We start from the raw sequence: 23,987 nt of genomic DNA, 5'->3' as shown, positions 1-23,987 counted from the left end.
AGAGATGAGACAATGAAAAATGAAAATGGAAAATTGAAATATATATGCAAGATAATGATTACAAAATTATCCCTTCTGTAGACTAAAATATTTGGTTTAAATATTTTGACTCTACTAGTTTGGAACCAACAAATTAATATGCAATAATAATACCCAAAGTTCTTGAACCAGCGAATAAGACAATGTGTTAATAAACCTTTTGGTATCAGTCTAATTCACAGTCCAATGTCCTCTCCCTTCCTGGGACATTATTCTGTTTAATATAGTTCTCATTTGTTGTCTTATAAATATCTAAAATACAATGTTTAAAAAAATGTTCTTTACAAAAATTAGGTTGGTTCATTCCATTTCAAGTCTCAGAAGCCGATTCCGTTTGTGAATGTACCTGGAATAATATTTGCTTCAGATCCAGCCAATCCTGCCAGGTAGATAGATAGTTAGACAGTTAGGTAGCTAGCTAGATAGATAGACAGATGTAACTGGAATCATATTTGTTTAGGATCCAGCCAATCCTGCCAGGTAAATAGATAGATAGTTAGATAGATAGTTAGATAGATAGTTAGATAGATAGTTAGATAGATAGTTAGATAGATAGATAGATAGATATATTATATACAATGTACCTGGAATCATATTTGCTTCAGATCCAGCCAATCCTGCCAGGTAGATGGATAGATATAGATAGATGACCTCTTATACAGATAGATAGATAGATAGGTACAGATGGATAACCTCTTATACAGATAGATAAATAGATACAGATAGATAACCTCGTATACAGTTAGATAGATAGATACAGATAGATAACCTCGTATACAGTTAGATAGATAGATACAGATAGATAACCTCGTATACAGTTAGATAGATAGATACAGATAGATAACCTCTTATACAGTTAGATTGATAGATATAGATATATAACCTCTTATAAAGATAGATAGATAGATTTATTATATACAATATACCTGGAATCATATTTGCTTCAGATCCACCTAATCCTGACAGGTAGATAGATAGATAGATAAGTAGATAGATGTAATAGAAAAATATTTAGACAAATAGATGTATAGACAGATAATTAGACAAGTATACAGACACGTATATAGACAGAAAAATAGACAGATGTTTAAATTGATAGATAGATAAACAAACAGATATACAGATAGATATATATGTAGAATTATTAGAAGTACATTTTTATAATTTTGTTTTCAGACAACCCACCATCCTAGTGGAACCTATACCTGTTGTGGTAACTCCAAGTCCGCTTGCCAGCCTCCAGCAGCGTCCTCCAGGTATACAACAACATTAATTGATTATATCCTTACTTACGACGTCCTTCTGCATGTCTGTCTGAAGGAAAAGAGCTTCCTAATTGAATTAAGTCTATAAAGAATCCAATATTCTAGATAATTTGGGGGAAATCATCACAGTGCTTAGAAACTAGTGTTTAAGATCAGTTCAGTAGTTTTTGCAATCTTAAGTTACAGATAAACTTTACTACTCTACATAATAGTCTTATGTGTATCTATTTAATTTTGATATTTATGTTATATTTAGGTCGTCCTGGTAAGCAAGATAAAGTCAGGAGCAATAGTCTAACTAATAATGAGGTCACAAGACAACAAGAACGAACAAGATCCAGAGCACAGCAGAACCTTGAAACTAATAGTTTTGGTAAAGGTTTATTTTAAACAAATACATAATATGTAAACCAATTTAAAGAAATATTGAAGTTTAGTTTGTTAAATTACTTAATACCAGCCCCTAATTTGACTACACTGCTTCATACTAAAGACGTTAAATTTGAACCTATTGCTACTATGAAGGCATATGGCATCAATAGTAAGATTTTTAAAATGAATGACTTGGCCCTTGCATAGGTTCAACTCAAAACTCAATAGCATGCACAGTTAGGACTTACAGACATAGTTCAGCCAATAAAATAATTGGTTGTCTGTTTAAATGACATTTACATCAGCCCTCACCCCTTAGATAATACGTAATTTAGATTTTATCTTTGTTTTAGGTACTACCTCAAATCCTAATAGAGGTAGGGGCACTTTAACCAGGTTTGAAAGTAGCACCTCAGCATCTCCTACTACTGAAGGGAGGGGAACTTTGAACAGATTTGAAAGTAGCACCTCAGCCACTACTAATATTGATGAAATTACTACAGGAAAACTTACTTTAAACTTTATCAAAAGAAAAAAAGGGTTACACACTTCAAAATGGATGAAAAATTTCTTTGATGATTTTTACCCCCTTCCATATAAAATGTAATCCCTGTGAGCCCCTAATGAAGTTTCTAAACATGACTAAACCTAACTTTAAATTTTTTTATATTCTCGGCTGCAAAGGGTTTAAAAAATATGTGTACAGATTAAGAGTTTCTATATCTCAAAGTTTCAAAATAAACTTATGACAAAATATTTCTAAAATCATTTTTTATATTGGATAAATACCGGCTATAAATTGTTAAAAGTGTAATTATATAATTTATTGGGTAATATTCCCTATCAATATAACTTGTGGCAAAAACTCATGAGTTTCAACAAATACAGTACATTTAATTTATTACTTTTCTTGACTACAAAGAGTTAAAAGTGTAATTGTACAATTGAGAAGTCCCTCCTATCTACCAATCAAAATCAATATAAACTTATGGCAAAAAATATGGTTAACAGCCTTTAACTTTGACAAACAATGTAAATTTATTTTGCTTCTTTTCTTGGCTTCAAAGGGTTAAAAGTGTAATTTGTACAGTTGAGAGTATGACAGAGAAACAGCTGGAGGCAGAAATAGACTCCATGGTCAGAGATATCGAACAGAAAGAGAAAATGCTAGAAGAAATAACAGGTACTGTAAATTACACTGGCACCCAAAGTCTTATTCATTGCATTGGCTTAAACACTTTGGGTACTCTCAGAAATTGACTCCATGGTCAGAGATATTAAAGAAAAAGAGAAGATGCTAGAAGAAATAACAGGTAAATTACACTGGTACCCAAAGTCTTATTCATTGGCTGAAACTTATATTGAGCAGAAAGAGAAGATGTTAGAGGAAATAACAGGTAGGGAGGGGATATTGGACTGTGAATTTTACTTGTACCCAAAGTTAAATAAGTTAACTATGTTATTTTATTTATTGGCTGAAAAACGTTGGGTACTTCGATTGAATTGTGATTGGTTGGTTTCAGTGGTTTCCATACTTAGCTACCAATAATTTTATTATAAACTGAAAATTACGCAAAAAAATAAAAAATATGAAAGTTAGGGAGGACAACAAATACAGAACAAAAATTTTAAATAACCAATCTTTCAAACTTAATTTCCCCTTCTCTTGTAGAAAGAACTAGATGGACAATGAGTTATTAGAAAATGCTCAATAAAAAGGATATCTCTAGAAAAAATAAGAAATCTATCTCTAATAGCAGAGTAGGAATTATCTAAAAAGTAGCCGACTTAAGAGAAACTTTGGAAAGGGGACTTTGATTGAATTTGATTTGTTGGTTTCTTTAATTTGAGTGTCCAAACGTTTCAACCTCTAATAGTAATTTACAAAAGTGATAAATTTGTGTATCATAGTCGGGAATATACACCAATTTATCAGCCATAGTCTTATCCCTTTAGATCCCTTGTAACTTACCATCTACAAATGTTTTAGGTATTGTTAACAACTTGGAAGAATTTGATGATATAACAACTATTCAACCTACCAACGATGACGCTCTTACTGAAACAACTGAAACTCCTGTAGATGATAGTAATGAGAATGATATTAATGATGATGTGGTAGTGTTCAATGATATCTCTGAGGAGAAGAAAACTGAAGATCTTGTTCTTGAATCTCTGCCTATTCTGTCGAAACTAAAAGGAAATAATTTATGTTTTTAAGATGCAATTTTGCGCTATAATTATTATAACTTTTTTGTTTGTATTTGATAAGGAGGGAAATGAAATAAGTACACCTTTAATTGCCTTTTATAAGGGTGTTCTCTTATTTGTTGTTGTTAAAAACTTTGGGAACTCTTTTTAAATCTTGATTGAGTTATTGAAACCAGCAAAGTCTAATCAATACTTTTTCACGAATAATCTTAATCTACAGGAGGAAAAACTTTGTTTTTATGTTGGGTTGTAAGAGAGGGATTGAAAATTTGACTGTTTAATACACTAGTTCCAAAAGTTTCATCATAACGTTTTTTTTTATCAATTAACTTTAAAACTTTGGGGACTTTTATTGAATTTTGATTGGATGGTTCTTTAAGGCGAGTTTTCAAAATTTTCAACTACTAAATGTGTTCTACAGAAGGTTTTTAGATCTATAAATTGGCCATTGTCTTATTCAATGTCTTATGACTTAAGATCACTGATTTTTTTGTACAGATTAAAAATTCAAAATAAAAAAAATAGGGGACAAATGAACTTCACAAACATTTCGTTGACTAAAATCATAAATTATATCTGAAAAGGTCTGAGGAACGAGTTATCCAGCATCCAAAGTTCGTCTGCTGCCGTTGGAACTCCCCCACCAATAACTCCAGCCTTCCAGGACATGGCGAACTTTGATATCTTTAAGAATAACAACCAGGGATGATACTCTAATAATGAAAATGATACAGTGACTCTCTATTATTAATTCATTTTTAAATTATAGCAATACCTTCAAAGATTATTCAGAAGAAATTGGATTTTTTACAAGTTTTAGTAAATAAAGAAAAGTATTTTTATATGCTAAAATTTGTAGCATCAAAAAATGAAATAATGCAATTTCAAAATATTTTTTGAATGTTTTATCAAAACATAAAACAGTTATATAATATGTAATATTCTACTATTATATTAAGTACAAATGTACTTGCTTATTTTTGATTCTCAATATATTTAAAATCTAATTAAAACTAGCAAATTTTGGGTTTCATTTTTAGAATTTTATTTGACATATAATTCTAGTTTCCCATTTCCTAAAAGAGTATAAAAGTTTCACTTTATATATAATCATTTTGATTACCTTAATAGAAAGTGGTGAAAAATTTTAAACACCAGAAATATAAATGAATATTTCTTCTATTTATTAAAGTATCTCAAACAGGTTGAGGAGATAATCATCCCAGCTGCCCAAAGACCAGACCGCAAAAGAAAATTCTTTGATCCTCTATCGGCACAATTCCAAACTAACTTTACAAGCTCCGAGGAGGCCTCGGAAGAGGCCCTAAGAACTTTCGGAGGATCTGACTTTGAAAAGGAAGAAGAAATAAAGGATATTTTCATCTTTAAACCTCTAGAACAGCCTAATGTATTTGGGCAGAGAGCAAATTCTGAGCTTAAACAACGCCAGCCTACCTCACCAACCCTAAGAACTGTTGTTATCAAAAACGTTTTTTCAACCCCCAATTCACTATTCGAAGAGGTGCCCAATGATTTTAAACATTCTGTATTTGGCAATAGGTTAAACATTAGGGATGGATTAATTACTTCCCCTGCACCCCAAATCCTAAGAACTCCAGAGCCAACACATCAAAATCAATTGCTTGTCCACAACAATAATTTGATAAGAACTAAGTTGAAGGAATTGAAATCTCGGGTCACAGACACCAAAGAAAGTCTGGCTGCAGCTGATTTCAGAGCTACCAACGTGGCTAGGCTACGCGGACGCCAAAGGATTGAAGCAACAGTAGGAACCACACCCTCCCCAACAACTGTTGTCCCAACAATAGCACCATTTACATTCCAAAGAATCCGCAATGATGGCTTGGTAAACGACAACGACATTCAATCACAATTTCCTGCCCAAATTGACAACATTCCAGAAGTTGCCAGAAATAAAAATGGCCGCCAACCAACAAATCCACCAGCTGTCATACAGAAAATCCGCCAAGGAACAAATAATAATCAGATTCAAAATGGCGTCAAAAATATTAAGCTGCTCAGCCATGATAAACTAATTGAAAGCTTTGATTCTCTCGGCAAGCATGGTGAGAAACTGAAGGAACAGTTGGCAGCAAACAATGATGACATAGTCATACAGAACATCGTACCTGAAGTAAAAATTCGCCAGAGAAAACCATTATTTCAAGAAATAGAACAGGCAAGAAGGCAACAAGAAGTTGAAACTACAACCAATGAAATTCCAGCTATCAAAACACGCCAAAGAAAACCGGTTTTCAAGCAGGCTATAGCTACCACTGAGCAGACAAATGTTAATGGGGCAGATGTTGACTATTCAGATGATGATCCTATAACTCAGTCAACTCTGGATGTACAGCTAAACAGGGTTCGAGACCTGGCCAATAGATTTAAGGCCCTCAGAAATAATAAAAATGTACAGGTATAACTTTTTGGCAGCGAAGCTACTATACAATTCTCTTTATCTTTCTGTCTGTCAGCAAGTCCGTTAGTCCGACTGTAACGCTATATTTTACCATCTCATTCTGAACTATATTTATCTATCTTAGTTGTATTTGATTTTTTCATTATAAACCATAAAATAATCACATTTTTATATCATTTATTATCAATTATAATAATAGTGTAATAAGTACACAAAAGGTTAATTGTTGATAACTTTTAAAGCAAGTTTTAAGACCTATATTTGATTGTAAATTACATTAGGATTTGAGTCTTAGATGGTGTGCTATTATGTTGTAATAATAAACTTCTAAAGACTTTAGAAATCACCTATATTAGATCTAAGGTGAAAGATACTAAGTACTCCAAAGCTGTACACAATTAAAAAACTTTTATGTTTCCAAAAAGGGAAATTATATTTGGTTATAAAAATCCCTTTTTTGTACATTTCAGTAGAAAAAATATTAGAATATTTGTAAAACGCAAAAAAACCAAATTTGTACAGATTAATTACTGTACAAAATAGGACCCTAAATTTGCCTTTCATCGAGTTGGTTGACATTTGTGTAATTGTCTTCTTTTTGTTATAAGAAATAATTTATATAATTCATATTTTTTGTGTTAGTTTTTTTTGTGAATTATAGGTTAGTCAAAAATTGTATAGATTAATTTCTATCGAAAAGTTAAACGAAAAGATTTTAAAACGGGGTGCTTTCCCTCTAAATTCCAAGCGAGTACTGAAACCCTTCTTCATTATTATTAAAATGAATTAAAACTAAAGGGAAAAGGTAGGGATTGGTTAATGCAAAACCCTTACGGATCTACTCTGTACCCCTGTACCCGATTTAACTTAAACTAACCTGAGCTAACCTAAAGTAAAATACAAACACACGACACGAAATTGATGTCCTATCCCTTTATCCCTATATGTGTATGTATAATGTTATGTATAAAAAAAAGTTGATGAATTACAATTTACATGGCTATACTTATATAAATAAGTACCTACAAGAAAAGTTATTTCTAAAAGTAGCGAAGTTAATTAAAACACATTATAGCATGTTTTTTTTAATTAATTCAATATTTGTTAGATACTTATGTTTAGGTTAGGTTAGGTAAGATTTAAAACAGGGTAGCTGGATTAGAGCTCACGCATGTGTTAAGCATATGAAAATAAGTTACCCCTTTCCCCCTTATTATTAATTAATTTTTAAAATAAGAGAAAGGTTACAGTGCCCGAAAGACAATTAAAAGGATCAAGCCTTATATTATCATAATTCATTCTACAATTTACTTTGTCTGTACGTCTCTTATGCTGTTTTATTTCTAGTATACAGTTTTGTGTCATTGAAAGAATTCTAAATTAAATACTTTGGTGGACATTGGACAAAAGAAAATGTTCTAAAGTTATTATTTGCTATAGAATTAGTAGAATAAAAGGCTTATTAAGGTAGAATGTGTACTGTTATAAAATGTATTTTGATTTTTGAAGAAACAGTAGGTATTTAATGTTAATGATATAAGTCACGTTAAACTGCCCCTCTTTTATTTTGGAGCGCGGCTTTTCTGCAATAAACCGTTCAATATAATACTGTTAATTGTTAATGCTGTTTTAATCATAGTGGACCAGATGGTTTATTTTATTTAAGTAAATTTCGTTGAGGTTTATTTATTTTGATTTATACCTTTGGATGTTGTATTCCATGTTATATATTTTGTTAGTTATTTGTTAAGGCTACAATTAGACAATTATAGTACAGCATAGTACAGAATAAAGCTGCTCTCAATATGTCATTTCTATAACTTTAAATAATTTAATAAATGATAATAAGTTGGTAATATCACTTTACCTGGAGCTTAAAGATTGAGTAAAAAAAGTTTTCATTATTTTCTGCAAGGAGGACCAAGTTTTTTTGTGTGGAAGAAAAATCTTAATAGGGGTGGTAATTAAATCAACCTCCTTAAACAATACTCCGGGCGTAATTTTTTTTATTAATAATCCCCTCCCCCTTCTTGTAATCCTTGATTTTCTAAAACCAAAGTAACATTGATAAAAAAAAACCAAGAAACAAATTTTGACCTTCATATAGCTTTTGACAGCTATCCAACAGATGTAACAGGAACATATAGTTTCCTACTGACTTCAAAGAGCCACAACTTGTTTAGATGCATGTATGCCTTGTCACTGGTATTTTTCAGGGATATTAACTTTACTGGTTAATAAATTGAGACAGCATAAAGCGGCACCAAAAAAATGACGTCATACGATAAAGTAACCAATGAGAGTTGAGTAAAAATTTTACTATTGGTCAGTGTATACTGGCCTCTCATTGGTCAAATTTATTGTATGACGTCATTTTTTTGGTGCCACTTTACTCTGTTTTTGATAAATTTAGACAATACCATCATTTAATTAACCAACCAATTAAAATCCAATAAAAGTTCCTTAAGTATGACCCAACGAAGAGGACAGAGTGGTAACACAACTTTGGGTATAAGTTTAGTTTTCAGTCCAGTGTCCCCTCCCTCCATGAGTATTAATCTTGTTTACCTGGGAGCATAAATTGCAAAGCTAATGTATTTATGCATATAATATGGAAGTTGCCAGGGTCCAAGGGAAAGCTTAAAAGCTCTTTATAGTGCCTGTAAAAAATTATATCATTCAATACAAATGGCCATAGATAGGTTAATACACAGATTAAATTATAAATGACAGGACAGTATACATTTTAATTGCCCAATGGTTGGCCAGGGAGGGAGGGGACATTGGACTGTAAACAACACTAGTTTTATAACTGTGCTGGCTCAAAAACTACAAGTACTTGCTGAATTTTGTTTAGTATTATCCAAACTTCTCTAGCAATAATTTTAACAATTGAAGGAAAAATTTTGTTTTGTATAATTGGGGATGTGTAATTGTATCCATTTCTTACCAATGTCTATTCCCTTTATATTTAAAGATCCCTGGCATTATTTATATTCCTATATCCTAAATTAAAGTTCTGGTTTAAAGCTTAAACATTAGCATAATCTAAACTAGTAGTGTTCAAACTTGTCAACCAATAATTTTAATCATTACATATTCCTTTATCCTGTATTAAAGTTGTAGTTTGAAGCTTAAACATTAGCATGCATATTCACATATTGCATTGTTATACACGGGGTCTTCTAAAAAGTAGATAATATTCATTAATTAAATTTTTTGTGTGAGTCAAAAAATATTTCAATAATTTTTAAAGGGGCAGCAAAATAAAAGTGTGTTATTTTTAATCATTTTTATTATTTTCATACACAGGATGTACCACAAAAATATATTTATATTTTATGTAAGAATTAAATAGTTTGTGATAAATAAGGAATAAGACAATGCACTGTAAATTGTTATACATACCCAATAATAAATAACAAATCCCTTCTTTAGATTAAATTGATTAATAGGATAAGTTGTACAGAACACTACTAGTTTTTAACCAGCCAATTAGAATTCAAGATTTGAGCCTATGAATAAGAAAACATTGTTATAAAACTTTAGGCACTTTACAGAAATTTTTAGTCAAATGTTCCTTCCTTCACTGGAATTTTAATAATTAAATAAATATATTTGTTGGTCACACTTTACTGTAAACTCATCTGTTTTATTCCTAAACTTGATGATTGTATATTAAACTCAAATATACCAATAATCTATATTCACTCACTCAATAGGTATAGAATTACATAACATTAAGATTTGGATAAAGAATAAAAAGTTTTAAAAATCAAAAAAAAAATATAAAACATTGGACAATAAAAAGATAATAATCCCCATTAATGTCAAAAATAATTATCTCTTCTGTAGACAAAAAAAAAAACGTTGAAAATTTTGGAAATTGCTAGTTTAGATCAACCAATCAAAATATAATTGTAGATTTCAACAAAAATAATCAAATAAAAATCAGTGCAATTTACAGTCAATTGTCCCATCCCTCCTTGTTAAACCTGAACCTTAAAATTGTACATGGATATTAGCTAACTTTTTTTGAAGGGGGGTCAATTATTTTATGGGCGATTTTTCTTTGGAGGTTAAAGTTCCACTATCCCCAAAAAAGTTTTAAATCTTCCCTTCACCTTTAGAAAGCTATGCTACCAAGAAGAGCCATATTGGTCCAGCTTTTAGCGAGATCCTAACAGTCAGACATTCTATAACTTTTACTTATAGATATAATCATATTTAATTTTCTACTTCTAGCTGTTTTTGCCAATATAAGTTCCTACCTGCATATTTCTAGAGGTTATAAAATTGAATTTTAAAATTGGAAAAGAAAAGTTGAATTTTCTAGACCACAGAAAAATATGCAGCACAGCCATAGAAGAATTTTGTAGAATACCAGCAAAATAGACATAGACAAGTTTGCAGAGTAACAGCATGATTTCAAAATTAAATTTTATTTATTGTAAATTAGAAACAGACTTATCCTTAAAAAATCAATGGTACAAAAATATTTGTAGAACAGAAAAAAATAGGGGGGGGGTGGGGTAGCTTAACACCATCCTAAGATTTAATTTAGAAATCTATGCAAATTTTCCCTAAAATGGGAAATTCAATCGGTTCAGTGGTTAGCGAAAACTTTACATATAAACAAACAAAAACTTGCTATATGTATAATTACATGCTAGTAAAGTTGTAACCTAGTGTTTATTGGTGGAGTTATTGATAAGGTTACGGTTGAAATGGAGAGAAATTTAATATTAAGTAACTTTACTTTTGTATTTTTATATATCTAATGGTAACTGAGCTAGAGGTTCGTGTTAAATACCCCCCCCCCCCCCTCTACAGGAATAAAGATCTTCAGACAGATGCTCCCAAAAATAGGTTTAAACACATAGGAAATGCAAGTTTAAAATAACTTTTTAAAGGCAAAGTACCTGTTAAATGTTCTATAAATGTTCCATGAGAGGGGAGTTATAGAAAAGTAAAATCCTCTTCTGATATCAAAGATTACCCCGGCTAAACCTTGGATTTGAATTAAATTAGATTGATACTACAAAATTTTATGCATATATGCTGAAATACTGTATTTAATTTCTTTCTTAGAAAAAAGAATAAACTGTTTATAATCTTAATTTTTAGTTGTTAAGATAAATTAACATTATGCTATTAGTTATAAATTCAATTCTTTTATATGTTAAAAACTATTTGGGGGGTATTGTTCCAGGGGCGATTACCCTTGGTAGGATGGTGGTTCCCTCTGACATATGAGAAGCTTCAATGTTAATATGAACCATATGACAGAGACCAACATACAGATATCCTGCTAATTTCATAATTAGAAATATATCAGTTTATTTTTATAAATGAAATAAAAAAAATTATTCTAGAAAAATTAACAATTTCTGAAAATTAATAATCCGTTTAAGATTAATGAACGATTATCTCATAATTCTCCTGTTTCAAGAAAAAAATTACCGAAATAAAAATATTTCCTCTCATTTTCTATCTTTCTATCTTTTATCAAATATCTTTTTTTTAATTATTAATCTATATTTACATCTATCTATCTATCCATTCATCTATCTTACCATGTATTTGTCCACCTAACAATTCACCTGTTTTTTTTATACACCCATCTGCCTATCTATCTATATATTTAATTATCTATCTATCCATTATTATACTACTGTCTCTCTCCATCCCCCCCTTTCTCTCTTTTTCTCTCTCTCTCTCTATCTCTGTCTCTATCTCTATCTCTCTCTCTCGCTCTCTCTTTCTATCAATCTATCCTTAATTTCAACTCTTCATTTTTCTAGATGTCCATTGATTTATCCATCCTTTTTTCTATTTTTTTCTATCTGTCTTTTTGCCTTTGTATGTAAAAAATATATATTTCCAATTTTTAGATCTCCAATGAAATAACAACGGTGAAGACACCACAACAAACTTTCCACAGATCTATCTATCTTTTTATCTTTCCATCTATCCATCTTTATTCTCCTCTATCAATCCATTCTTTCATCTACATATAATTTTTGTATTTTTTAGATCTCTAATGAAATCACAACCGAGGAAACGCCACAGCAAATTACCCACAGATTCCGCCAACAGCAACAACAACACAACAACAAACGTCGCAGACGCCCAAAGAAAATCCGCAAACACCGCAACAAATCCGCGGAACAAGCCATTGCCGCCGACAACTTCCTGCCAACCTCAAGAAATCAGAATGCTTTTGTCGAAATAACGTCGTCCAAACCGTTGGATGTATCAACGGAATCTCCAGTGATACTAGCTGCTCCATCAATTGCATCAAATGTGGTTGCATCCCCTGAAGTAGTTAATGAAAAATCAAGGTAAGATATTTTGTCAAATAGAGGTGATCCTAACGGTTGCGCCCCTAGAAACTAGTGGTTCTTATGTGGAAAAGAAAATAGCCTTTAATAAAATACATATGAGGCTATCCTAAAAAGATTACTTTTTACCAGAAAAAAATACATAGATGTAAAAAATTGCTTTTGCAAATATAAGAACCTAAAAATAGCAAACAAGGTTATGGCATTAAAGGGGTTGGTTGATTTAATCTGTTTATTTATTAAGTTTAGCCTCAATAGTGAAAAATTTGCAGTACTTAAATATTTGGATAATCAATCTGTTCACCTATGTATATTTTTTCATGTCAACTGTCAAAATAAAATTAGAATTATACATTATACATTATCAGATAATTTATTGTAATGTTCTAAATATTAACTTTTAGATTAATAATCTTCTTATTTATTTAGAAAAGCAAGAGTGAAAATAGACAGCACCAACAGCAACCTAGCTGATATCAACAAAGTATTTATTGGCGCAGAGGAGAACAATGATGACTTCAGATTTGAACTCACCGACAATCCCAACGATTATATTACACAAGTTGTAGATCTTACAACACCTGACCCTGTGTCGTTACGACCATTCAATGATTTAAAATTAGAATCAGCTGGGTATAATATCAAGCATGAGATATCTAGTGAGTTGGATTCTTTAAGACAACGGTTAGCTCGACTAAGACAGGCTAAAAGTCAGAGTTCAGAAAATCCATCTACCCTAAGATCCATAATCAAAGAGGAAAGAGAAAACAAGTCAGAACAAAGTCCTTTGATTAACAGAATTAGACATATTCTCAAGAATGATGATAGTCAAGAAGCATCTAACATTGAAAATATTGCCATTACAAATGCCATTGAAGTATCAACTCCTATATCTGTTTTGAATCTTAACAAATCAAGAAAAAGGGTAAAAACCAATGAAATTGATAATACTAATGTACCAATGGATGATGAAATAAAGGAAACAATGATAGAAAATGACACCACTGAAATTCCAATGGAAGATGAAATGATGAAAGATGAACCTGCAAACCCCTTTATCCCAACAATGCCTGGCAGAATAGATGTTGAAAAAATGACAAAAGCTGAAGATACCCTAAGAAAAGATGTTATCAGAAAAATTCCATTGCCAACCAATGACAAAGATATAACAGTTGATAACATGATGAATGATAAAGAAATAGTTATTGATGTGCCAAAAGAAGAATTTATGAAGAAAAACAAACATAAGAAAGCAAGAAAACGAATCAATAACATACCAACTGATTTAACTAAAGAAAGTATAAATAATAATAATATTGAAATGACCAAAGAACATATGATTGAAGAATTGACTACACTTGACGCTCTTATTGATGATATAAAAGATGATGTTGACCTAAACAAAGTTTTTAACTTTGAGATTCTGAAAGATCCAACAGAGGAAAGCCCAGGTAATGTCTTTAGCAAAGCTACCCTACATCTTTTGTTGTTTCAATTCACATTAAGCAAGTAGAAAATTAAATCTCATTATTTCTACTCTAAAGTTAAAGTTAGTTGGACAGACAAAATCTTGTTTAAAGTGATGTCTGTCTGTCTATCTGTCCTAAATAATTCTCCTCTTATTATTAAAGGTCAAAATGAGGTTTGTAACTCTTCTGGGGGGGGGGGGTAGATATACCACACTTTTCTGGGATCTTGCTGAGTCAAGTATCAACTGTTGGGAATAACAAAGGATGACTCCATGCAAAATTTGAGCCGGATCCGGCCAAAACCGGCCGTAAATTTTATGAAAAACCGGTTTTTTCCGGTTTTTGGGGGGTATCTGTAAATCGATTCAGCTGGAGCAAAACCGGTTAGAGGTACAAAAAATTTTACTTCACATGAAATTTAGCCAATGCAATTGCCTACAAAAATGTACTTCATCATCAACTTGATTGGACAACTCTTTCCCCTCCTAAATGTCCATTAAAACCTCGGAAACGGCAAAAATCGCCAAAAATCACGCCTTCGGCGGCAAATAACGGCTAAACGGTCAGCCGGAGGCGAATGAAACATAAATAAAGAAATGTCTGCCTCAAAAAGTTGTTCAACATCAAAGAGATGCTTGAAGTCTCTAAAACGACTCCTTCCCCTCCTTTAAGGGGAAAAACTGAAAAAACGTGATTTTCAAAAGTATGCCCACTTCGTGGGTGTGGGGGGTACTGAACCCGTCACCCCAGGGTCACCAAATATAAAGTCTAGGCGGCCCACAATGCTGAATTTTCACCAAGTGAAAGTCTTGTGTCATTATCTTTTATGAGAAAAAAGTTATTAATTAATTAAAATTTCAAATTGTGATTTTTTGATGGATTTCTTTGATGAAATGACAGGCTGGTCAATTTTTAGGCCATTTTTTGCTGTTTTCGGCCCGCCAAGCCCAAACGGTTTGAGATAATCTCACGGGACCTTTTGCCCGACCTAAGCCTGGTTATTTGTAAGGTCTAAGAGAAAAAAAATCCCGGATTGGATGAAGCACGACGTCGCTGCGTGCCGTCAAAAATCGCTGGTCGGCTCATTTTGCCCCCTCAAACCCTCACCTCGTGCCATTTTTCTGTGTAAAGATTATAATTATAATCTTTTGCGTAAGTCTGTTTTTTTTCCTAGACCTCACAAATAACCAGACTTAGGTTGAGCAAAAGGTCCCGTGAGATTATCTCAAACCGTTTGGGCGTGACGGCCCAAAAACCGCAAAAAATGGCCTAAAAATTGACCGGCCTGTCATTTCATCAAAGAAATCCATAAAAAAATCACAATTTGAAATTTTAATTAATTAATAACTTTTTTCTCATAAGAGATAATGACACAAGACTTTCACTTGGTGAAAATTCAGCATTGTGGGCCGCCTAGACTTTATATTTGGTGACCCTGGGGTGACGGGTTCAGTGCCCCCCACACCCACGAAGTGGGCATACTTTTGAAAATCACGTTTTTTCAGTTTTTCCCCTTAAAGGAGGGGAAGGAGTCGTTTAAGAGACTTCAAGCATCTCTTTGATGTTAAACAACTTTTTGAGGCAGACATTTCTTTATTTATGTTTCATTCGCCTCCGGCTGACCGTTTAGCCGTTATTTGCCGCCGAAGGCGTGATTTTTGGCGATTTTTGCCGTTTCCGAGGTTTTAATGGACATTTAGGAGGGGAAAGAGTTGTCCAATCAAGTTGATGATGAAGTACATTTTTGTAGGCAATTGCATTGGCTAAATTTCATGTGAAGTAAAATTTTTTGTACCTCTAACCGGTTTTGCTCCAGCTGAATCGATTTACAGATACCCCCTAAAAACCGGAAAAAACCGGTTTTTCAAAAAATTCACGGCCGGTTTTGGCCGGATCCGGCTCAAATTTTGCATGGAGTCATCCTTTGATATTTCCAACAGTTGATACTTGACTCAGCAAGATCCCAGAAAAGTGTGGTATATCTAGGGGGGGGGGTAGCTCCAGCCAGCTAATCTAAATTAGCATCTGTAACAATCACACCCCTTTAATGGAAAATGTATATCCATCAGAGTATTACAGATTAAATGACAGTCAAAATAAGAAATAGATTAAAAATTAGTTGTCTATTTCATATAGCAGCCGAGTAAATCACATTTGACAGTTAAGTTATAGATTAGCTTTGTTAAAAATTGGAGAAAGAACGGGGTATATATTTATTTATTATTTTTTAAACTTAAAACAACAAAATATTTAATTATTTGGTTATTAGAATAATTTCAAAATTACTTTTTAGGTAAAGAAATTGAGGACAAAATCCAGGACCTTTACAAGGATCAGATCTTTGTTGGGCAGCCTTTAGATGATGACACTGAACAAACTACAGAAGTTGTCATGGAGAACATTGAAGATGAAATTATTGATGAGATCATGGAAGAGGTTGATGATATTATTGAAGAAGTGACTGATATGCCAGTTACCGAAGAGTTACCTTCCGTTCAGGTACATTAGCGCAGCAATAATAAGCTAATAACAAAATCTTAAATAAACAAAGATAACAACATCCTTAAGTTGAAAAACAAAGTTATTTACAGACCAGAGGTGGATTCTTAAAAAAAATTGTTTTCGTGAAAAATCCTACAAAATCACATAAAAAATCTGCAAAAATTAAATAAAATCTTATGTTAATAACCCTTCTATGATTTTGTTTAATTTTTGTAGATTTTAATGTGATTAAAAGAGCGGGAGAAAAGAGAAAAATAACATGAGACAAATAGAAAATTATAAATCCTTTGTATAAAAAATAGACCGAAGGACCAAGTAAAATCTTTATTTGATGCTCATTAGTACATGAAATCTTTACAAAAAATATTCCAGTCGTCTATTTTGTAATGGACTTACGGACGGACAGACAGGAGTAGCTATGCTAATAACAATCTATTGTTTAGACAACAACCGAAGGAAACGAAGATACTGAGACAACCTCTTCAGAAATGTTTATGCCTACCATGAAGACAGCTTTTAGTAATACTGATTTTGCAAGGTAAAGAACAATGGAATACTAGATAGATAGATAGATAGATATATAGATAGATAGAAAGATAAATAGACAGAGAGAGAGAGAGAGAGAGAGAGAGAGAGAGAGAGAGAGAGAGAGAGAGAGAGAGAGAGAGAGAGAGAGAGAAAACAAAGAAAAGGAGAGATGTTTATGGATAGATAGATACTTATATAATAGTCAAATGATCATATAAAGTCTAACTATTCTTAGTTATGGACCATTTAATTAATATACATTTGTTATACATAATTAAAACACTTTGACTTAATAAGAGCATTTGACTACAACCCAACACCCAACTCTATGGAATTTTGAAAAAACTTACCCTTTTTAGTTAAAGCCTTAGATAGAAAGACCTATATAAAATAAACAGATATGAAAAGAGACACAAACCTTTTTAAATAAAATTAAAATATTTTTTTGCTTTTTTTGCTCTGAAATAAATGATTCTGATTTATAGAAGCACACACACAGAAGTTGAGACAACTACTTCTCTCCCCCCAACAACAACTACAACCACCCAAAAACCAAGAGATAACAGATTCTCAACAATTTTGAGAACTTCACCTTTTGCCAGAAGTACACTAGGTGTACCAAGAAGTACATTGTTGGTACCTCGTAGTACAACACCCGTTCCTGCTTTGTTGGTCGCTAGAAGCACAACAGAAAATCCTACCTCAGTACAAACTACTCTTAAAGAAGAGACAGAGACTGCTAAGCCAGAGGCTAATATACTTAATAGAATGATAAAGAATAGGTAACTTTTTTTAATTTGTCAATTAGTAGGTTATGGATTAGAATCTTGAAACAAATCGCATCATAACAAGACGTTAAAAATTGGATCTATTGCTGCTCTTACAAATGCACGACAAAAATACTTATAGTAGAGAAAATAGGTGTTACTTATTACTGTCCATGATTAGGACTTAATGACAAAGGTTACCTTTGTTCTTGTTAGAAAAGTGGAAGACTGGTGTAGGTAATCGTTTGTAATATGATTTACTCAGGAACAAGGTACCGTGATATAGAATAACAATTCTGATAGAATGATTGCTTTGCATCCAATCATATGTCCCCCCTTTATATCCTCTTCATTCGAGTACATTCAAACACATGCTTACCCCCAATTTTCTGTTTTAATAAACTGTGGCTCTAAAATTGCAAAATAACTGGTTAAAAAAATCTTTTTACAGGATTAGAGCAAGAGTGGGAAAGAAAACAGTTGCTGAAACCTTTGGCCAAAACAAAGTTAGCCAAGACATCACTGAGAAACCTGTTAAGGATGAAATGTACACAATTCTACTCCCAGAAACAACAACTCAAGTTGCAGAGGATATGACTATGACAATCAAAAACATTCTTGAGACTACCACTGCTCTAGCAATGGATGATGAAATGATAGATGAAATAGATAATCTAGAGCCTGAAGTGATTGAGAAAAAGAAACAAGAAATTAGAAAAGAAATGATGAAAAAGCTGATTGGAAAATTACGAAATACCAAGCGTAGAAATAGATTCAATACTAATATTGCTAGTACCGAGGATAATTTAGAATCTGAATCAAGTAATATTGTTCCTGTCTATACAACTCCTCTTGCTGAATTGTCAACCCAATCATCAACTTCAGCAAATGCTGAAAAAGAAGCTGTTACCGATGCTATTATGAATGTTAGAGATCTGATGGGATTAATTGACGAAGAAACTTCGGAGTCAAAAATATTCACTGCCACTGAGATGATGGATTCAACAGAAAATCTTCCAAATACAAATGAGCCAATCACAGGTAAGGATTTTTGTTGACCAATCACAGGTTAGCATTCAAATTCAAATAAACCAATCACAGACAAGAATCTCAATAGGCCAATTGGATACAGGAATACAAATTCAATTAGCCTATATTTCTTAATTGAATAAAATTTTAGTGTACAAAAGTTGGTTAACTAAAAATTTTTTTTTCAGAAACAACATTACCAAGTATAACTGAAAACCTAATTGTTACAACTGAAAAATCTACAGATGCAATTATCCATACCACTGAAAAAGAAATGGATGAAGAAATCATGAAAACAACCACTGCAGCTTTCATTGAAGATACTGAAGGTACAATTAAATTTGACTGGACACGAATAAACTTATATGCAAAGGCTCTAAAACTAACAGACAATCAACACTTTTATTGCACTACCTTTCCTAGTGTATAGTTATTGATTCTTTGTTACGACTGTTTATGAGCCTAGACATTCCCATACATAATAAACAAGAGATACAGCAGAAGTTTGACATAGATTGTCAATTAATCAGGAAGAAACAAAATCTTTGTCTGCTAGAAATACCCTTTTTAAGTTTAACCACAATGCCATCGAAGGTGATTTGACTTTTGTGTCAGAACCTGAATTGGGACATACTGCATTTCATTACCCTAGGTTAGGTAACTTCATTTCACTTTTCAATAAAATCTAAAATGCAGCGGTTTTTGCAAGAGGTACCATTTTCTGTGAAAATTTTAGAAGAAAATTAAACAGTTTTTGGTTAATTTCTACTTCTATTTTCAACTGAAGAAAAAAATCCTTTTGTGTATATACAGATCATTGTTGTTACTTAATCTTATAAAAAAAAAAAATTAAAAACTAACCCATAATAGCCGATTTTTAATTTTGTACAATATGGGTAAAATAAAAATATTACCATCTCCAAAGGATTAAAATCAAAATTTCAAAGCTCAGAAATGTTGTTCATCGAAAATAAATAGCAGTTTATAAGGACTTTTTGCATCCATCTTCTCATTTAACAGGGAAAAAAACCAAAAATAGAATCTATATTTTCAGTGTTGACATAAAAAAAGCATTTGATAAAAAAAACTATAAAAAAAAATATTTTATAGAAGTGCTAAAAAGTAATACAGACTATTCAGTCTTTACCTCTGACAATGAAATAGATGTAAAAAAAAGTCAATTGTAACGGATTATTGTGTCTGATTGGCCATCTAGGGTATTAAATCTATAACTCTAATGGCAAATCTTTGTTATATTTTAGGATTAGCTACAGAAACCAACACAGAAGTTAACACAGAACCTGGGTTGGGCATTGAAGGAAAAATTATTTACTAAAAATTTACTAAAGAATGACATCCTTATAAGTAATGCTAATAATTCTATGAAAAGGATAACAAAAATTGGCAATGATAAGAAAATAGAAGCAATATTGAGTAGCGAAATTTAAACCCAAATTCTGCATTAACACATTTATTAGCGAAATTACTCTATAATTTACTTTATTTATCCGGCTGTTCGTAAGTCCATCACTCACGTTGGAAATTTGATTTTCTTTGCTGCTATTCAAGATGGACGGCTGCTATATCAAAACTTCCTTCCAGTATACAGCATGACCCTCAAAAAAGTATTTTTAAGCATCTGCAGCCCTTATTTCTCAATGAATTATTAAAAAATGCATATGTCCTTGTTCTCTATAGTATTCCACGTAAGTAGATATAAAAATATTTTTTTTACCTCCATTAACACCGGAGATTTTTAGTGCTAAAGTTTTGAAAAAGTGACTGAGGAAAAAGTAACTTTTAACATGATACGACTTTTTTAGCAAAATTAAGCTAGAAATCCTTTTATTTTTGTTACTAGCAGAAACTTTATACAATAATGAAATAAAAAATTTAGTTTTTGAGTAAAAAGCATTTTTTTACACATATTTTTTGAGTCTTTTTAGTTTAATGATATTTTGAAAAACTTACTTATTAGGCAAAATTGTTTAAGATTAAAAAACCAAATAAATCTCTATGAATATAGCAGGAAAGTTGTTTTTGTTTCACAATCGTAACTTTAATAACAAAAAAGTTATAAAGAAAATAAAAATAAAACAAAATGATTTTTTAGTCTAAAAAGCTTAATTTACCCCTTATTAAATAATTGAGATGTCAGAAAAGTAGGCGGAGCAACTGTCATAATTAATCCTTTTCTATAAATAAGGGTTAATAAATAACCTAAAATTTGCAAATAATCAATTCATTCAGTAGTATTTTTTGCCATTAAAAATTTATATTTTTTGGTGGAATAAAAAAGAAATATTTAGTTAACTTGTTTTTCTTTGTGTCTCATTATTCAATTGCCAGAAAAACATAATATAACCATCCAAAAAGTAAGAGAAACAAAAAAAAACTCTTTTTCTCAGTCACTTTTTCAAAACTTTAGCTCTAAAAATCTCCGGTGTTAATGGAGGTAAAAAAAATATTTTTATATCTACTTACGTGGAATACTATGGAGAACAAGGACATATGCATTTTTTATTAATTCATTGAGAAATAAGGGCTGCAGATGCTTAAAAATACTTTTTTGAGGGTCATGCTGTATAATTAACTTTGTCTCTCGGCTTATCAGTTATGCTAGAAAAAGATATATATTAAAATAAATAAAAACACACGTGAAAGGTTTTTTTTCAATAAATGTAGGTATTCATGATTTAAAATTCACTTCATCTGTATTTAAACTATGATATTGTGCTTCGCTATTCATGGATGTTGTCATCCTTGAAGCTCTACAAAGTGTCCGAAATAATAAGCCGTATGACGTCATAAAAATGAGGGATGTTAGGAGAAGTGGGAAAGAAACCCCTTAAAAAGAGCTAGATCAATTGACGTCACACGGCTCATTTTTTCAGACACTTTGTAAAGGTTCGTCATCCTGTTTTTATCGGAACGTTTAAATTAAAAGTAAATAATGACTGAAATGTAAGGCCTGAAAGGTACACTAAAGAGTGGAGTTTTAAGAATTATACAACAGGACATCGACAATCAACTAGAAGGAGGTAATCTATTGTGTTGATTTCCCCCAAAGTGCCTATCGTGCAATTGACCCTCCCCCTATTTATTTTAAAATGGGGTGAGGGGGGGGGAGCTGATTATGAATTAAACAACAGGATAACGATAATCAACTAGAAGGAGGTAATCTATAGAGTTTTTTCCCCCAAAGTGCCTATCGTGCAGTGGACCGGTAAACTTGCAACCCCTACCCCATTTTTGCACGCCTATGGTTGCGTGTAGAATTATAAAATTTATCTAGTATATATTGTATTAAATTATCAAGAGTTTCAATTCTCTAGATTGTTGAAAATGCTTTGGTTTGGTTATCTATGTATCATTATAAGTAGCGAAGCTACTATATAACTAGCGGCTTCTACTCTAAAGGATCTATATTTAAAATTGGCATGGAATGACAAAAGACCTGCCTAGCCTAAAGACTTCTATAAAAGAATAAAATAGCCGGAAACTATCTCATGTCAAGATCATCCGAAATGGAGAACTCAACCGGTTCAGTAGTTGTCGAAATTTTAACCTTCAGACAAAACAACCTTTTTACTTTATATAATAGGATATATACCTGTCTGTCTGTCGGTTAGTCACATTCATATCTTATATAAAGTAGTTTTTTATTGTCTGAAGCTTTATATTTTAGGAAAGATTCACATAGGTTTCAGGATGGTTTAAGACTATTAAGTTTTAAGATTGGGGTGGTTTGAGGCTATTTGTTGGTCCCTAGTTTACAGAAAAGTATTTTATTTATTTATGGGTTTCGAACCCTCTCTACAGCAAAAACAATTCTGTATAGCCGTATCTAAATATTGGAATTTTATTATATACCAAGAAACTATATTTTTATTTCGGGAAATCTGAAACTTTTTTCTGCTAACGAATGTAAAATCAATTCTGAGAGAGGGGACATTTTTTTATTTTAGTTTCTGTTGATTTTTTATTTTTTTGTAGCGAAGCTAAATTATTTTTTGTTATGTTTAAAAGTACAAAAGTACGCACCTAAGTATAGATTTTAATTATTTGTGGAAAAGTTTGACACTTGTTATTTTGTATAGTACAATCAAGATTTGATATTTATCCCAAAGATTTTGAGCCAACGATTGGCAGGTTAAGTTTTATAATCACTTAGTAGGAATCTAAAAACTTTCAACCAATAATTTTAATCTATTTAAGGGGGTAACTTGTTTATCATGATGGTTGTTGCACATCAATTTGTCAACCCTGTTTTTATGTCATTAATTTATCATAAAAAATCATATTTTTTATTTTTAGATTCTGGTTCAAATGAAGAATCAAATTTACAGGTATTATAAAGAATAAATAGTTGCATGTGTTTATGTCTGTCTATTGAAATCTCTAAGACGGCTTGATTAAATTGAGTTTGATTTTAAAGATATTTCACAATGCATGTAACTATATTAAAAACCCCTATTCATATTAAAATCCCCTTTACCCCATCCCCTCACCTCCTACTGGAGGGACCTAATAACCTATAAATGAACACTATATTAGCAGCCTGAATTGACGACAAAAGTTCCCCTGTCGTAATATTCTTGCATTATAAATCCATTAATCTAGCCATAAATTGTCTAGGAACTACAAACGCCAGAGGAGTCAAGACGACAATTTATCAAATCCCTGTTCAAAACGAGAAGCCGACCAAATAGATTTTTCAGAAAATCCACCATTGAATCATAAAAAAATCTTCGAAAATAAAAAAAATTTCGAAAATGTTGCCAAAGATAATTTTATTTACCAAAGATAAAGACTTTGAAATAATGGTATTTTTTATTTGAGGTTTTAAAACTTCCATAGACCTTATTTAAACCAAAGAACAGAGTGATTTAAAATTGTGAAAATAAGATATTTAGTTAATTTAGTAATTATTCAAGATACTCTATAATAAATTTATTTGTTGGTTTGTTTAGAGTAATTACAGGGAGGGAGGGGACATTGGGCTGTTTATTACACTA

At 31.7% G+C, this 23,987-nt stretch overlaps 1 protein-coding gene and 2 long non-coding RNA genes across 3 annotated transcripts in view; all 3 read left to right on the top strand.

Moving 5' to 3' along the window:
• Nucleotides 1-307: 307 nt before the first annotated feature.
• On the top strand, nucleotides 308-1,675 carry LOC145320242 (uncharacterized). The gene is made up of 3 exons (XR_013880130.1): nucleotides 308-425; nucleotides 1,216-1,295; nucleotides 1,561-1,675. It is a non-coding gene; the product is annotated as an uncharacterized LOC145320242 (long non-coding RNA).
• Nucleotides 1,676-2,761: 1,086 nt separating this feature from the next.
• On the top strand, nucleotides 2,762-20,305 carry LOC145319933 (uncharacterized). Its single transcript, XM_080162335.1, has 12 exons — nucleotides 2,762-2,859; nucleotides 3,667-3,888; nucleotides 4,472-4,557; nucleotides 5,080-6,327; nucleotides 12,367-12,674; nucleotides 13,104-14,125; nucleotides 16,437-16,642; nucleotides 17,089-17,183; nucleotides 17,659-17,955; nucleotides 18,392-18,981; nucleotides 19,158-19,298; nucleotides 20,232-20,305. The coding sequence occupies exons 1-12, from the start codon at nucleotides 2,775-2,777 to the stop codon at nucleotides 20,303-20,305; spliced, it is 4,374 nt and encodes a 1,457-aa protein (XP_080018461.1). The 5' UTR covers nucleotides 2,762-2,774.
• Nucleotides 20,306-21,935: 1,630 nt separating this feature from the next.
• Nucleotides 21,936-23,987, top strand: part of LOC145320241 (uncharacterized) — a 2,870-nt gene continuing 818 nt past the window's right edge. Inside the window, exons 1-3 of the long non-coding RNA XR_013880129.1 lie at nucleotides 21,936-22,010; nucleotides 23,287-23,318; nucleotides 23,608-23,987. The exon at nucleotides 23,608-23,987 is cut by the window's right edge and continues 818 nt beyond it. This is a non-coding gene — a long non-coding RNA (uncharacterized LOC145320241). The remainder of the gene's footprint in view (nucleotides 22,011-23,286; nucleotides 23,319-23,607) is intronic.

The sequence above is a fragment of the Acartia tonsa genome, chromosome 5 (genome assembly GCF_053477335.1).
Source record: "Acartia tonsa isolate MP-2025a chromosome 5, ASM5347733v1, whole genome shotgun sequence".
Taxonomy (NCBI): Eukaryota; Metazoa; Arthropoda; class Copepoda; order Calanoida; family Acartiidae; genus Acartia; species Acartia tonsa.
The sequence above is the reverse complement of the archived record's forward strand: the minus strand, read 5'-3'. Positions and strand labels throughout refer to the sequence as shown.

Bases quoted from the DNA above. Each gene is read 5' to 3' on its own strand.
- LOC145319933 (XM_080162335.1), top strand. From the start codon at position 2,775: ATGACAGAGAAACAGCTGGAGGCAGAAATAGACTCCATGGTCAGAGAT. The intron at 3,889-4,471 runs GTTTTTAAGATG...ATATCTGAAAAG, and splicing joins ACTAAAAGGAAATAATTTAT to GTCTGAGGAACGAGTTATCC. The intron at 17,956-18,391 runs GTAACTTTTTTT...ATCTTTTTACAG, and splicing joins AATAGAATGATAAAGAATAG to GATTAGAGCAAGAGTGGGAA.